General features: G+C 38.3%; 1 protein-coding gene across 1 annotated transcript in view; it reads left to right on the top strand.

Moving 5' to 3' along the window:
- Window positions 1–16483, top strand: part of LOC120537308 (coagulation factor IX-like) — a 41016-nt gene extending 24533 nt beyond the window's left edge. The window contains exons 2-8 of the mRNA XM_039766161.1: window positions 802–971; window positions 3501–3525; window positions 4449–4562; window positions 5270–5404; window positions 9682–9905; window positions 13164–13284; window positions 15786–16483. Coding sequence (XP_039622095.1) covers window positions 802–971; window positions 3501–3525; window positions 4449–4562; window positions 5270–5404; window positions 9682–9905; window positions 13164–13284; window positions 15786–16333 — 1337 coding nt within the window. The 3' untranslated portion in view covers window positions 16334–16483. The remainder of the gene's footprint in view (window positions 1–801; window positions 972–3500; window positions 3526–4448; window positions 4563–5269; window positions 5405–9681; window positions 9906–13163; window positions 13285–15785) is intronic.
- Window positions 16484–16703: the final 220 nt, after the last annotated feature.

Below are 16703 nucleotides of genomic sequence, written 5' to 3'. Positions count from 1 at the left end.
CAGGTAATGTTAGTGGTATCGCTGGAATTAACAGTCCATACAATTTATAACCCTTGTCATAAATAGTATTTGTTACTTGTTTTGGGTCATTTATAAGTGTACTTTTCATTTTCAAAGTAACACCTGAAATTTATTTACAGTATGCAGTGCCAACATGACTTTGCTCAAGTGATCATATTTGTCGTGCTCAGGGTGTCACGAGATGTGATTTTATCCCTTTAGTTTCTAATTTGTGGTATGACTGACATTTTGTCTTTGACTTGTGCTTTGTTTTGTCTCTGCTCACTCGGTTCTTGTTGTCCTCCTAGTTTTGATCCTTTGCTACTAATTTTGAGCACATCTTTTGACTTCCTTTCCATCTCCTGGTCACTTAGTGCACTTTATTTGTCCTGTAACTGCCCCTTTCTCATTTTTCATAATGAAGTTTAAATAGAACCTAAAAAGAATGAAATGGCAGGTAGCTGCAGGAAACGTATTGCTCTTCTGCAGGTTTGTGAGGTTCTACCCAAGTGACAGAGTGAGGATCAGACAAGTCTGTTAAGAAGAAAAAAAAATGAGTAGTGAGGCTGGGCATTGAGCACAACAATTAAAGCATCTGCACATTGAACACCACAGGGACTTCATTCCTCATCTTTATTAGATCAACAAGGAATTTCCCAGGAGACCCTGGTCATTATTTATAACAAACGGGAGTTTAATTTAGTTTTTTAATACCATGAACCTTTCTAGGTTGCCAGGTAAAGTAAAGCGACAGTAAAAAAAGCTACACAAACTAATTAAAGTGACTTTTATTTTTTTCAGCCAGCATTTTTCTCTCCTCTAAATCTGCCCAGTCCATTCTTTCAAGGACCAGAAGGTACAACACAGGGCTGTTTGAGGAACTGAAGCCAGGAAATCTGGAGAGAGAGTGCCTTGAGGAGAGATGCACCTTTGAGGAGGCCAGAGAAATCTTCGAGGACAAAGGCAAAGCAGTTATGTAGCAAATCAGTGTCGACTTTGTGAGCAATGACTACAGTAGAAACATGGTAATCTTAGTGGAGAAAACAGGAGGGAAACAACAAATATACACATAAACATCTTGTGTAGAAAGACGACAACTACAGTATGATTTAAAAATGTTAAGACAAAAAAAAAAAAATGATACCACTATTTCACATTTTGTGTAGCAGAGGCTGGTCATGAAAACTTAACCACACACCGATGGCACACTTTGTAACTTAAGAAGATGTTTAGTCATGTATAGAGAATGTCTTCTTAGACATTAGAAGATGACAAGAAAATAAAGCCCAGAAGTTTTCAGCACACATCAGAGTACTTTATTAAGTAATTGACATTTAATATAATGTACTGTATATGGTTGACACCTGTGTGGCTGTGTCATCTAGTATTTGGATTCTATATGTGTTCTTTTTATTTTAAATGTCAGTTTCACAATTGGTTTATTATTTAAAAAGTAAGTTTTATTACAGTTGTATTTTGACCACATGATCACAATTGTTGTGCAGCTGATTAGCATTAATGAAGTACAGTTGTTTTCTTAAAAGTTGGCCTAACATTTTAAACAAATGCTCTAGATCAGGGCAATTCAATTAGAAATTCATTTGAGTCAGATTTTCAAACCAAGAAATCTAGCCGAGCCAGACATTTGTAGCAGCCGGCAAGCAGCAGGTAAGAACATTTTAAACCATTGTATTGGAAAACAGGTAATGTTTACTCATTGTTTCCCTTTTAAAGTTGAACACATTGGTTCATCAAAAAGTGAACAAAAAAGCAATAAAAGACAACAACAACATTTATTTATATAACACATTTCCATACGAATGATGTAGCTCAACGTGCTTTACAAGATGAAGAAAGAAAGATTTTTAAAATTAAAAATATAAAAATAAGATTAGGCAATACTAAATAACAAAGAATAAAGTAAGGTCTGATGGCCAGGAGAGCAGGAAAAAGTTATAACTGAACAGAATCTGAGGTAGTAGCAATAATAAACATTTTGGTCATCTCAAAGTACATAAAAGAAAATAGTGCACAGTATTAGCAATGACATTTGTTTCCCTTTTGAAATAAAATAAATATTTTGGTCATATATGACTCAGGCACATCACAAAGTTCCTAAAATCAAATAAAGTGCACAGTACTAGCAGTAACATTTGTTTACTTTTTGAAATAAAAGAAATATGTTGGTCATATATAACACAATATACAGTATAACACAATAAAAAAGAACTATCAATGCTGTCAAACCCATCACAAGTGGTAACAGTGAGTAACACACGTGAATATGATGTCTGCTGCACGCTGAGGGGACACAGGCTCGTCTTATGTCACCACATGTGTGATCAGCAGTGGGTTTCTTTTTTAAAAAACAAAAAGGTGACGGTACGTATATAGTGCATTTAGATCATATAGAGGTATATAGAGGCCAAGAATCCTAGCGCTATATTTTTGTTTATTTGTTATAAAAACATAACATTTAAAATTTGAAATTGAAAAATCATCAAGTATAATAACAATTCTTTATATTTATAAAATGCTTTACTCACTATTCAAAATGCTTTGCAAATTCCCACCAGGAAGACCCGGGACTACCAATATGCCACTTGCATAGCATAGAAGCGTTGTACTGCATAATATTTTGCTTGATAGTTTAAAATTACAAACACAGAATTTCAGAAATTGAAGAATATTAACTGCATGATAAAAAAGAGCTCTGTATTCTACAAAAAAAGTTATGTAGTCCCACAAAGCAATCAGTGCTTCATTTGATTGAGTTTTAAAGAACATTCCAAACTTGCTGCCTGTTTTCATCAAATGCAGTCTTTCTAACTTGTTCTTTGCTTTGAGCACCAATAACTGATTTTCATCCTCGTAACGGCCATGAATCCCCAGGATTGAAGCGTGTGATTGGACAGCCAACAAATTGTATGAGAAGGTGCGGAGACAGTGCTTGTCAGTAACGAGGCTCTCACTGAACTAACAATTCGACTCATTTGTGAAAACCCATGTTCACACTCACTTGGTGAAACTATGATATAATTAAGACACATCACACAATTGATTACAGAATCATTTAATAAGTAGTCGATGCCATGGCCAGCTGTCGTGGCCAAAGTACTTTTACAGAAAAAGCACTCATAGACTACTACCACCACTTCTAGACACACACCAATGTGCTGCATTGTAGGTTGAATGTTGCCAAGCTATGTGGTGTGTTACATTCATTATCTGTACTACTGTAGGAATTTATGTAAAAATTTCTGAAGGCTCGCAAAATGTGTTTTTCTTGCTTTTACTCTGCATTTCTGATGGGACCATAGGCTGGGCCAGTGGGCTACTCAGAGATTGCTTCAGGGCCTCTTGTGGCCCACGGGCCGCCATTTGAAGAGGCCGGCTCTAGATGATACATGTTTCTGCTAAGTTTATTCAGTAGTCTTAATGCTAAAGTATAATATGGATTTAGCTGTCATCTCATTTTGACTTGTTTTTTTTTTTTCTAGCTAGACTTCTGGTATCGCTATGTTGGTAAGCAATCTTTATTCCTTACAAAACACGTTAATCAATCAAAAATACTACAAGTGGCAGTAGTCTGCATTGATATTAGTTCATTCAAACAGATTTGAATTTCTTCCCTGATCTGTCTGTCACATCTTTTATAAGTTTACATGGACTTTAGCTGAAATAGGTATAGTAAATTCAAAAGAGGAGACCAGTTCCTCCAATTAATTGATCAGCTACCAGCTAATCAATTTGTGAATAAAGAACATATGAACAACACTTTTATAGAGTAATATCGTTCATAATATTGTAAAAAATATAGGTAAACAGCACAGAAAAAAGTACACCTTAAAACATCAATGCACCATGAAATATGTACAAACAAATACACACCTATACTGCATATTTCTCTAAGGGTTAGCAGACATTTTCCAGGTTCGCCCAGATTTGGTGGCTCTGCTAACCACCTTTACTTGCCCCTTAATGACACGCTAGAGGGTCAGAGACCTAATTTTGACCCCAGGTTATGAGGTATACTCATACATCCACATGCATATGTACTGTAAAGTGGATTCAGAAAGTATTCAGTCCCTATCACTTATCTTCATTTATTAATTTGTCTATTTACTTATTTTTACTAGCTTAAAGTTTTACTCTGCTGGCCCAGCTCTCTTTCTCAGGGGTGGAGGTTGATTTGTTTCTAACCTATTTTTGTAAAACTTGAGTTATTTGTATGGAATGCTATTTGATTTTAAATAAAATCAATAATATCAACAAAATAAGATGCACCAATCATGGAATCCTTTTAAACGAGCCACAACCTGCTTGTCAGTTCAAAGCCGTAAGGGCTGCATGTCTGCAGAGGTTCTTAAATGCAATTTTCTTTCAGAGGCTCTGCCGGGAGATGCACCAGCCATGATCAGTTTTTTCTTTTGGTTTCTGTGTTTCAGATGGAGATCAGTGCCAGTCATCACCATGTCACAATGGTGGCAGCTGTAAAGATGACATTGCATCTTATATATGTTGGTGTCCTACTGGATATCAAGGGAAAAACTGTGAACTAGGTAAGGCAGGATTCATAAGTTGGATACATACAGTACGTGCAGTCCTGTTTTCCTTTTTCCCATTCCCATTAGCATGCCTAAGTAAAATGTACTGTAGCAGCTCAGTGTCATTAGCCTGCAGTGGGTCAGGGCTCTGTTTTTACAATATGATTCCACGTGAAAAAGATGAAGAAACTCACATCAGTATTTCCAGTTAATTAGGGGTTCAGAGCCAGACAATGAGAGAGAGAGAAAAGAGAAGAGAAGCAAAGCGGCTAAAAAGTGACACTACTGCAGTACTTTACATTAGCACATTAGATGTGCTCTGGGAACCTGATTGTATTGCTCCTCTGAAAGACGGGGAGCACAGTCGGTAACATAACAACAAGTGTTTAGTAAATGACATTTTGTGAATATTCACTGGAAGCAGAAACATAGACAGTTATTTTTTAGCCAATTCATATGTTTTAAGAATGTATTTTTCTTTCTCTTTTGCCACTTAAGGATTCACATGAATGTCCTTTGAGTAGCTCCATTTGCTCAAATGACTTTTTATTTTGATGAGCTGAATTTTTAACAGCTGCTCTGTAAATTCGTTTGCCCTTTCAGGTGTAAGCCTTGTTGAACTACGCGCACACACACACACACACACACACACATATATATATATATATAGAGAGAGAGAGAGAATATTGTGCTAATGAATTTTGGTCTGTTTTGCACTGCAGAGAATATTAAAAGGTGCAATTTGGACAATGGAGGTTGCATGCATTTCTGCACCGCTGTTTCCCAGACACAAGTCAATTGCTCTTGTGCCATGGGTTACAAACTTGAGGAGGATGGGAAGACATGCACATCTGAAGGTAGTATGAACACACTTTGCTTTTTTGGCTGTTTATATTTGTAGTTTTAATTCAAAAGTCATTGTCAATTTAGCAAGCACAGCTGTATTCTGAATGAAGATGCTGATTACTGATTGGTGAGAAAGTCTGCAATTGTGTGTCCAAAGTGTTTATCGACAATGACAATTTAACACTTTTACTCTTAGCTTGAATATGGAAGATAATATAGCAAGTATACTGTGCTAGTCCCCAGATGATTGTAAATATTTCTGCACTTCATCCATTGTTTGCCATGTTTTCTTTATATCTATCACTTTCAATATATCATAAATAATTCACAACAGTGCAGCTTGTGACATTTTTTCCAGCCTATCATCCATATTCCATGCTTAATCTGATTACTGGGCAATGGGAGACTTGAGCCCTTTCTTAACCTCGGATGCGGTTTCAGTCCAGCACAGGACAAACTGATGCATATACCCATACACGATGTCATGGGGCCATTTTTGAAACAGCAGTTAAACTAAAATGCATGCCTCTGAGATGTGAACAGGAAACTAGACGGCTCAGAGTAAAACACAGGGGCAACATGGACACTCCATACACTTCTGAACATCAAAGAAGCACTGCTAACCACTGTAACACTGTCCTTCATAACACAGGCCTTGGCATTTCGTTTCATTGTCACATGTACAGTCTAGTGAAATTCTTACTTGTAAAGCTAATCAGTATCTCAGCAGCCTGGTAAAAATACAATAAAAAAAAATAGAACCGTCAGGGTAAAAATAGAACCCAATAAAGTAACAGTTTACCATGTGTGGTTTTTAAGGGACTGCATACAAGACAAACATTATTTGAAGTGTTTGCAGTTCATCAAGTTAGAGCAAACCTGAAAATCAAATAAGAGGAAAACAAGAGAAGACATTATAATTTAGAAAGGAATAAGTTGAGAAGCTACATGTCCATTGTACTTCAAATTTCTCCTGCCTATGTATCATTATAATTTATGGTGTCTTTATTAAAATGAATAACTATAATATGGCTTTTACGTATCATATGGCTCTCTGTACTGGATACAAGTGTGGAGTTTCAAGCACTGAATGCACAGGGCAGCAGAAGTTTAAAGTAAGATGGAATCAGAAGATGGACCGTATGAGTAATAACTAGCCAAGGTCATAACTGCGAACGCAGAAATTAAATAAACAAAGGTCAGGATGTGAGACAAAACTGAAGATTATAATAATCTAGCCAAAGAGTTAGAAAGCAGAATATTTCACACAGCCAAAGCCAAAATGCAAGATGTAAATCAAAGTCAAAGAAGAGAAAAGACTTTATAACCAGGAAGAACTTAAAGAATAATAACACAAAGTTTTTTTAAGTTTTGATTAATCCCCACACGTGGACAGTCAGAAAGCGTATGATGCTGACCTCTATGCAGTCGCGGTAATGACATCATGTGTCGCACATGCCTGGTCATCCTGCCTAGCAACAGCCTGGCCACTCTTCATCACAAACAGCAAATAATGGTGGCATCCATAATAAAAACAAAATGGCGCAGCATCAAGACATGTTTTGAAAATAACATCACTCTATCATAAAAGATAATCTTGAGATGAGATGAGACTACAGTATTGCCAAGAGATTTTTTCAAGTCCCGAACTCCTCTCAACCATTTCCAGTTAATAGCCCATGCCCACAGTCCTCTCACCTCTCATTCGTGTAATGCTTTTGACACAGTTCCTGCGCTCTCAGCTCTTAAAAATTTTTACGTTTTCCTCACTTTAAGTTCCCAGAGAAAGAAGACGTATTATGTCCAAATCTTATTGAAAACTTTCATCCCGAACTGTTATCAACGGAAGAAATGACCAGACAGGAAATCCTAGCACCAAGAAACGATGAAGTCAAACGAATTAATGTGAAAATTACCTAATGGAAAAGATTAGTTGTATTCTAAATTGGTTGAACAATTCTGACGTAAAATTTTAGCAGTCATCAAGAAAGGTAATGTAATACATCTTCTGCGGATAACATTAGACGCCAAAAGGAGATCCTGATATGCCATTTGTATTAAAACTTTACAGTTTTCCATAAGAATAGCTTTTGCTATGACAATTAACAAATCACAGGGACAAACATTTGAAAAAAAACTGTTTATTTATTAGAGAGAAAGAAACGATATTCACTCACGGGAAGTTATACGTTGCATTGTCACAATGTAAATCCAAACACAGAATCAAAATTCAATGTGATATTGACAAACAGTTAATTCCAAATATTGTTTTATAAGTTTTACAGTAAAAGTGTAAGTTTAAAAAGTATTTACGTGTTAATTTCAAAGCCAAATGGAACAAAAACATTTAACGCAATGAATACCTCTAACGCAACATGAAACATAATTTTCTTTCAATTTATTACATTTGACTATTTTTTTTTACTATGGTTGATTACTCGCTGTAATGTAAAATACTTAGTTCTATTATGCATATGTAACAATTCCCATTAAAATAACAATCTGTCTAAATTGTACATCTGCTTCCCCAAACACAAGCGACAGAGCCGTGAAGTGGTTAGCACGTAGCGCCCGCCCAGGGGATGGCAAGTGAAGCTCTTTTAAAAGTTCTAAATCAGATAACCAACCTGACCATTAAATGAATCCAAAACAAAAAACTGAAAAAACAAAATAAAGTCCACATCATTACAAATTGTGGTTAATGTTAATCTTAATTGTTTCTTTGATATGTCATATTTGTGGAATTAAAGATGGCAGCTGATGAAGTGTAAATGTTAACAAAATTTTAAAAAATACTTGTATTTCTTCACACAGGTAAATATAAATATTTACACAGCAGTGAACAGAAAGCAAAACATTGAGGACTTTCAGATCTTGTCTTGGTTTTATTTTGGATTCATAACATGGACAGCAGTTGTGAGTTGTGTTGGCCTGAAGGGATCCTCTGAGCAGAACGTTTTTGAGGCCACAGATAATAGATATATTTTAAGGCCTAAAAGAGTAACATGGGAAGACATTTTACAGAAAATAATTCCTATAGTTCTGCGATGAACTGGCTCTCAGTCCAGTTCTGGTTCCAGCCTTGCAGCCATTTCTGCAGGGATAGGCTCCAACCTCCATGTTCTGATTATACCAAAATGACTCTGTTCAGACCTTTTTAAATCCTCAACCATGTGGTCTGTTTTGATATTTGTACAATTTTGACTTTTGCTTAGCACCATCGTCGATACAGCAATCCATCTGTTCCTTTTTCCTATTACATGCTAACAAGAAATTAAGCCGCAATGGCTGGCGTTAGGGCAGGAAACAGTCCTTTACAGGGCACCAGTTGTTAACTTGCCCATGTGAATCCTAGACTTATCACACACAAATTGTGTACATTCATCAGCTGTCCATGTCTACAACTCAGAGATGTGTGTTAGGCTAAACTGTAACTCTAATCTGGCCCTGTGTGACGGAGTGGGTCGTGCAGTACTGTGGCATTCCCATCCAAGGTACAGTATGTTCCTGCCTTGCAATGGTGCGGAGATAAGTTACCTCTTCATTGTGCCCCAAAAATGTAATTAGGAGTCTTAGAAAATGGATAGAATATTTTTATTTGCTAAAAGAGCAATACTGGAGGCAGACCCTCATTTTTGTACTCATTTAGATCTTAGGATGATATCAGTAACCATCGATGATATATCCTTTTGTGGAAGATTTCTTATTTTTCAATTATCCCACTAGGACAGTGGTTCTCAACCTGTGGGACAGGTTCCCCCAGGGGGGAGCAAAGTAACAAAAAGGGGGGCGTGAAGATGTGAAAAAAAGAAAACAAGAATCAAAAATATGAAAAAAAAAATCTGTTGAAACCAAAACAAATTAACTTAAACTACATTCTGATACTAAAACAATAAATATTGAGTTAGATAAATGTCGATAAAAGTTTAGTAGGTATAATTAAATATGCATCTGCATTTCAAATAAATGTTGGGGGGGGGACACGACTAAAACTGTTATGAAAACTCGGGTCGCAGATACTTAAAGGTTGAGAAACGCTGCACTAGGAAACAGTTTTATGATAGTTGGGTCATCCATGCATGAACAGCAGAAGGCTGAATGTTTTACTCATGTTCCAATGTGTGTTCTTCTGATGTGCCAAACAATTGTATGCATAGGTAACCAATTGACCTGGCACAAGCAAATAACTAAAACACATTTAAATAACTTACCTACAGTTTAGTTTCTGTTACCATAAGAACATTGGAGATTATTCACTTGCTCTTTTATTTGATTCATGTGATGCCAGTTCCATTTCCCTGTGGGAGACTAGGGGAGACCGTGAGTAAACGTCTCAATGTGCGGACACTAATCGACGAGGAAGAAATTAGCCCGGGTAATAACTCTTTGGCCTTTGAGCTAGTAAACAGTACAAACAGCAGCCTACTCCAAGCCACAAGTGAGCCACAAGTCAACGAAGACGACCGCATTGTAGGTGGGACCAGCTGTGCTCATGGAGAAATCCCTTGGCAGGTAAGGAACTTTTATCTTTTTCTATTGTGTGACTAATGGTCACAAACGCTAGTAACAGTATGAATGGTATGAAGTATAAGCTTAAAACATGGTGGCTTCCTATTTATTGTAATGTGTGTAACTTATGATTTTGTTCAATTTTCATTTTTACACCAAGAAAAATGTTCTAGAGGTTGAAGTAAATAAAATAATTGACCTCCACCTAAAAGAAATCCTAAAAGAATCAACAACTTGCTTCAAATATTGCAGGGAGCATAAGAAATAAAAAGGATTTTAGTAGTAATAGAAAAGTCAAGGAGGAGGTGAAGTAAATCAGGAGCAGTAGGGGGAACTAAAATATACAGACAGTGAAATAGCAGATGCTGTAAACTTGAATTTTTTCTGAGATCTTCACATTTGAGAAAATAGATAACCTCCCAGCGGCAACAGGGACTACTAAGGGGGTACTGAATAATTTGGAAATTTTTTAGAAGTACTGCTCAAATTAAATAGGCTGAAATATAACAAATCACTGGGATCAGATTACATATATCTTCTATTATGTTAGTGAGTACATACTGTATATAAACACTTCCTGCAATTTTTTCTAAAGACACTGCATACTGGGAAAATTCCAAAGGAATAAAAAATAACACATATTATTTCATTATATTATAAGGTTGATCATTCAGATAAAAGTAACTCTAGTTCAGTAAGCTTAACATACATCACAGATAAGCGACACATGGGAAGAACAGGAGTTTTAGGGAAGAGTCAACCTGAGTTTAGATGAGGGAGTTTGTCATTTACTAACATACTGGAAATTCAATGAGGAAACAACAAAAGGATACAATCAGAGTGGTGCATATGATATTATTTATCTGGACTTTCAGAAAACTTTTGATAAGGTGCCACATGAGAGGTTGGGCACCAAACTAAAAGAGGTGGGAGTTCAGGGTGTAGTGTGTAGATGGGTGCAGAATTAGCTAAGACACAGGAAAAACAAGGGTTATGGTGCAAAGAACCTTATCAGAACTTGGTGAAGTTAGGAATGGTATCCCACAGGGGTTAGTGTTAGGGCCGCTGATATTTTTAATACAGTGGTGCCTCGTACTTCGAACTTAATTTGTTTCAGGAGACCATTTGAATTCTGAATTGTGCGAAGTCTGAATCAGTTTTCCCCATTATAAATAATGGAAGGTGAATTAATCTATTCCCAGACCCTGAACAATACCCATTTCGAACAAACTTAAACAGCAAATGCACATAATTTAATGTAAAAGTAACACAATAAAATTCCCTAAATAATAAATTAAAACATGAAAACAATAAATAAAATATGTAAATACTGTATCATAAAATGAAAATTGTATTTATTGTACCTTAGTGAAGAGTGTTGAAGTCCTGTGTGGTTGGTGGAGAGGAAGAGAAAGGTTACTGTTTGGAATGGGAGTCACCTTCCATAAACATGCTTCAGGATAAGTTCCTTTTCACCTCAATCATCGATACTACAACCTTCCTGTTAGGCTTCATTGTTTCAACATTCTTCTTGAATGCCATGGTTAATAGATAGGAATTATATATACAACCAAACACACCAAAAATAAAGCAAAAAAAGCATTGAAAACATATGAGCATAATGCAAGAGGTGCTTTCACAGCGAGAGCGAGAGATGACTTGGGTGCACAATAGATGACGTTTACTCTCACTGTGTAAGCGACATCTGTTGCTGCATCTTTTCACTGCACTCACAGTTCGAACATATAAACATATTTTTTAACTCCACATCAAATTTCTCTTGAATTTAGCATTTGAACTCTGGAATGTTCGCAGTTAGAATTGTTCAAAATACGAGGCACCACTGTACATATAAATGAATTGTGTAGGAATATAAATAAAAAGCTGGTTAAGTTTGTAGATGATTCCAAGCTAGGTGGACTGGCAGATTATCTAGAATCACCTTGAACAGAATGCAAGCTTGGGTAGTTTTGTGGCAGTTGAAAGTTTAATGTATTACATGTAGGAAATAAAAATGTTAGATTTGACTACATAAAGGGAGGTCTAAAAATTGAACATATCCTTAATGAAATGGACCTTGGAGTTGTAGTGGACTCAAAACTATCAACTCCCAGACATTGCACAGAAGCCATTAAGGAGGCTAGTAGAATGTTACGTTAGAAAGCAAGATGTGGAGAGTGCAAGTCAAAGAAGGTGTAAAAGGCGCTATATAGCACCCGACCCGGCACAGACTGACGCAGAGGCACGTGTAAAAACCAGCACACTTTTTATTTTTCTTCACCTGTGGGGCACGTCTTCCCCGTGAACCCCACAGGCAATACACAGTCCCAAAAGCACGTACACACAATACCAACAACACTTCCACCTTACACCACCACTCCTCCAGGCAACCTCATCCTCTTCCTCCTTATTCTGGCTGTCAAGTGGTGGAGGCCTTCCCGTTTTATAGCCCAAGTGTTCCAGGTGCTTGACCACCTGGTCCCAATTGCACCTCCGGGTGGGACTGATGACTCATCCAGCTGAGTTCTTCAGTCCCGGCAGCACCCCCTAGTGGCCACCCCAGCTGCCATTCAAGCTGTGGAGGACTCCCTGTCCCATGGAGCCGTGTGGGAGACCGGGGAATCAATGTCGGCCAGGGAGGCTGCCACCAAGTGTCCTGGGGGAGGTATTGAGCTCCCCATGGTGGCTCCCCCAGAACATATGCAGCAGGGGCCTCCCGACCGGGCATGGGCCCCAGCCGTCCCTCACAAAGGTTATGCTTAATCTTTATAACACACTGCTAAGGCCTCACTTTGAGTACTGTGTGCAGTTTTGGTGTCCAGGCTACAAGAAAAGATACAGTAGGGCTAGAGAAAGTCCAGAGTAGAGTGACTAGTCTGACTAAAGGACTGACTGATATGAGGAAAGATTAAAGGAGTTGAACCTATTCAGTTAAAGAAAACAGAGATTAAGAGGTAACATGAAAACTATGTATATAATTAGTGCCGTGGATCCATGTTGTTAATTTAAAATGAGTTCAACAAGAATGAAGAGCAAGAGTAAATTTCAAACAAACATTAGGATGTTTTCCGTCACACAGGGGACCATTGATGGAATAAATTGCTAATAAGCTTGGTACATAAGTAGGACTGTAGGGACATTCAAAACTTGACTCATTGTTATTTTATAGGAATTAGGTTGATAGGATTGGTAAGCTTTGTCGGGCTGAACGGCATGTCTTCATCCAAATATTTCTAATGTTCTTTCTTTTCCACTCTGCAGGTTGCCATAATCAATAAAAACACTGGGGAGTGTTTCTGTGGAGGTTCTATTATCAATGAAAATTGGATTGTGACAGCAGCTCACTGCTTTGTAAAGATAGTCCCCACCGAAATTGCAGTGGGTAAGAAAACTATACTAGGAAAAACATGAACAAATAAATCATAAATATCTATACTTATTTCCTTCTGAAAAACACATCTGGTACTATTTAAAAAGAGCTACTTTATATCACTGCTGTTTCATGGCTACTGAGATCTGGGTTCAGTGTGACAGCACAGGGTCTGCATGCTCTCACTGTGTCTTTTCTTTGGGTAGTTTGGGTTGTTGAGTGCCGAGTATCTCAAACACACAGAGGTAATCTTCACTGGTGGTCTGGGTGAATATATTGATATGTTTGTGAGGGTGCTCAGCAAAAAGTGCTGTACCATTCAGGATTTCTTCCCGTTTTATGTCCAGTGTTTCTGTGCTACATCAAGTTACAGTGTATCTTGGCCAGCTTTACGCATGTCAGGCCCTGGGTCACAAATGTCCTAATGGGACCCACCTCAGTGTCATTACAATTTAACAAAACTGTGATGTAAAGAACATTATCAATGCATATTTTGCAGCATTTCAAGCCAAATGCAAAAAATTGCCAGCGCTTATTTTTTTTTTTTTTACATTTCAAGCCAAATTTAAAAGATTCAGCACTTATTTTGTAACACTACAAAAAAAAAAAAAAACTACAAAATATCCTTGGAACATCACATAAAATAAATCTAGTAAATGACTGTAAAATTTATCTCTGAGTTTTTGCTATTGCAAAATTATTAATAACATCCACAAAATTCATTTGATGCGCAAGATTGTGACGATGGGAGCCCTTGAACCCAACACCGTCGGTAAAGTAATCGGATGAGATGGACAACGAGAACATCAAACAAAGCAAGGGGAAGGTGCAAAGTGCAGAAGTGTTTTTATTAAAAACAAATAAAACAAATCCAAACAGTGTTCAAAAGAAAGTGCAGTGCTGCAAAAAGTCAATATATAAATAATCCATTAAAATCAGAGTGAAATGTGGAGGTTAAAATAATCCAATAAATATTCCATTTAAAAATGAGGTTAAAAATCAATAATGGCTGGAAGAAGTCCTTTAAAAAAACGTGATGCCTTCTTTAGTTGGTGGCTCCCCCAGTTCTGGGAGTCGCCCTACCTGCAGCTGACCTTCTCCTACTGGTCTGGTAGCTTTCCAAGCCTTGGCTCCGTATGGCTCCCTCCAGACCGAGACTCAGGTTCCCCAGCGACCAGGGCGCTCACGCTGATGCTTCAGTCCCTCAAGCCTCCACCTTCCGTGGCCTTATGCGGCAAGCCGTCCTCGATCGTGGTCACTCTGGGAAACTCAGCAGGTGTGACCCAATCCATCCGCCCCGAGTGCCGGCCAAACACCCCGCTATGGCTCACTTCCCAGTTGCCTGTAATTATTACAGCAAGCCTGCACTTGCTCGCTCCTGCTCCGGCTTTTTTGCCTACTGTCTCCTTTTCTTCCTCTTAACCTCCGTCCTTCTCTTGTTATCTCTCTGCGTCCACACTCACGCTCCTACTATTTATAATGAGGCCGTGGCACAGGTACGCCGATTAGCAGCTCTCGGCATCAATTGCAGACATAGACGATACACACTGTGCACTTCAGTTCAGATACACCCAAGCCCACATCGCGCCCGGGAACTGCTCTGGCCACACTACCATGCCGCCTCTTTAAGCCGCGAGTGTGGTGATTATTTATTGAAAACTGTCCTTTCCTTCTGAGCCGCGGGCTCGCTATATCACAAAGTTCTTATCTGATGGATGGGAACACAAGGTGGTTCAGTCTTTCTGGGTACAACGTTGAGTTTCACTTCATTAAAACAGCCACAGTGACTTCTAACATATAAACATATCCAGTGCAACACACACATCTGGATTAAATATACAAAGCTTTATTCTGTGTACGGCATTAAGAAATTCTAGAGGGGTCTGCTCAAGTTTAAATGTGGCACATTATACCTTTTTCAGACACTTCAGGTGACAGTCAGAAGCTATCATCAAATCACAGTTTATTGTTACTGGCTGTGCCGTTATAAGAACAATGAATTTGTACACAGACTGTCCTGGGTCCCCCACCATCCCAGAGCTCAGGGCAAATGTTCTCATCCCCCAACAAAAACATTGGCACCACTACCTGGTAGCACTGAGCAGAAGATAGAAACTATCAGTAGTGGGCACCAATGAATTATGGAGTATGACTCCATCCACACTCTAAGTGATGGCAGGTCAATTTAATGTTAAAAAACGGGGATCAGACACTGGGAATACAACCCAGACAAGGAACAGGCCTGGGTGCAAATGCTGGACTCTAGAGCTGTGAGGCAGCAGTGCTAATCAACACACCACCATGCCACTCCAGCACAGTAGTAGTGCAGGAAACATGTTAGGCTCATTGCTATGATCACCAGTTGCATTACAACTTTAGCAGCAGACCTGTGGTGTCCATGTTTGGTTCATTTAATGTTTCATAGAAAGCTGTGTACTGTATGTACATGTTATATACACGTTACAATGTATAACTGAGACCCTTCTAATAACTATAACCATATTCATTTGCAGGGGAAACTGACCTCAGCAAGAAGGAAGGAACAGAAAGCCGGTATGACATCCAGCAGGTTTTCCTTCATCCTCGCTATAATTACACTAGAAGCCGTTACAATAGTGACATAGCCTTGTTGTACCTCAAGAAACCTATTTTATTCACTGAGTTTGTTGTGCCCATTTGTCTGGGGCCCAAAGACTTCACGGAAAATCTGATGCAGTCAGGCTACATGGCACAGGTGAGTGGCTGGGGACGTCTCATTCAAGGAGGCCGGCAGTCCTCAGTCCTCCAGAAAGTAGAGGTACCTTATGTTGATCGCTTAGCCTGCAAGGTCTCAAGCAATGAAGAGATTCTAAGCACCATGTTCTGTGCCGGTTTTGCTGATGAAAGGAAGGATGCATGTCAAGGAGACAGTGGCGGGCCGCACACCACCAAGTACAAGGATACACATTTCCTGACTGGTATCGTCAGCTGGGGAGAGGGATGTGCTGTCCATGGAAAGTACGGGATCTACACACGAGTGTCCCGTTTCTACAACTGGATTAGCAGCACTACCAAGAAATAAAGACTCTGTTCTTCAACACTTCTCCTCAAAAAAACAAAAGTTCCCAAAGAAAATGTGACTCCCTGCTTTAAAGCAGCTGTCATTTGTTTTTTCTTTTTTTTCAACTGAAATTTATGAATAAATCTGATTAAATTGCATTTTTCCCACTAATCTAATAGCTTAATGGAACTGTCTGATAAAGAAGATGGCACAGTGGTGGAGTCTTTGACAGGGCTGCCTCACAGCTCTGCTGACCTTTGTTCAAGTATACACACTTTAGTTTACATTGCAGCTCTTTAGTGTTGATTCTGGCGATTGTGCCATTTTGATTCTTCTGGATTTAAGTGCTGCCTTTGATATGGTAAATCATAATAAATAAAAAATTGAGTTG

Source organism: Polypterus senegalus, chromosome 10 (assembly GCF_016835505.1).
Source record: "Polypterus senegalus isolate Bchr_013 chromosome 10, ASM1683550v1, whole genome shotgun sequence".
Classification (NCBI taxonomy): Eukaryota; Metazoa; Chordata; class Cladistia; order Polypteriformes; family Polypteridae; genus Polypterus; species Polypterus senegalus.
The sequence above is the reverse complement of the archived record's forward strand: the minus strand, read 5'-3'. Positions and strand labels throughout refer to the sequence as shown.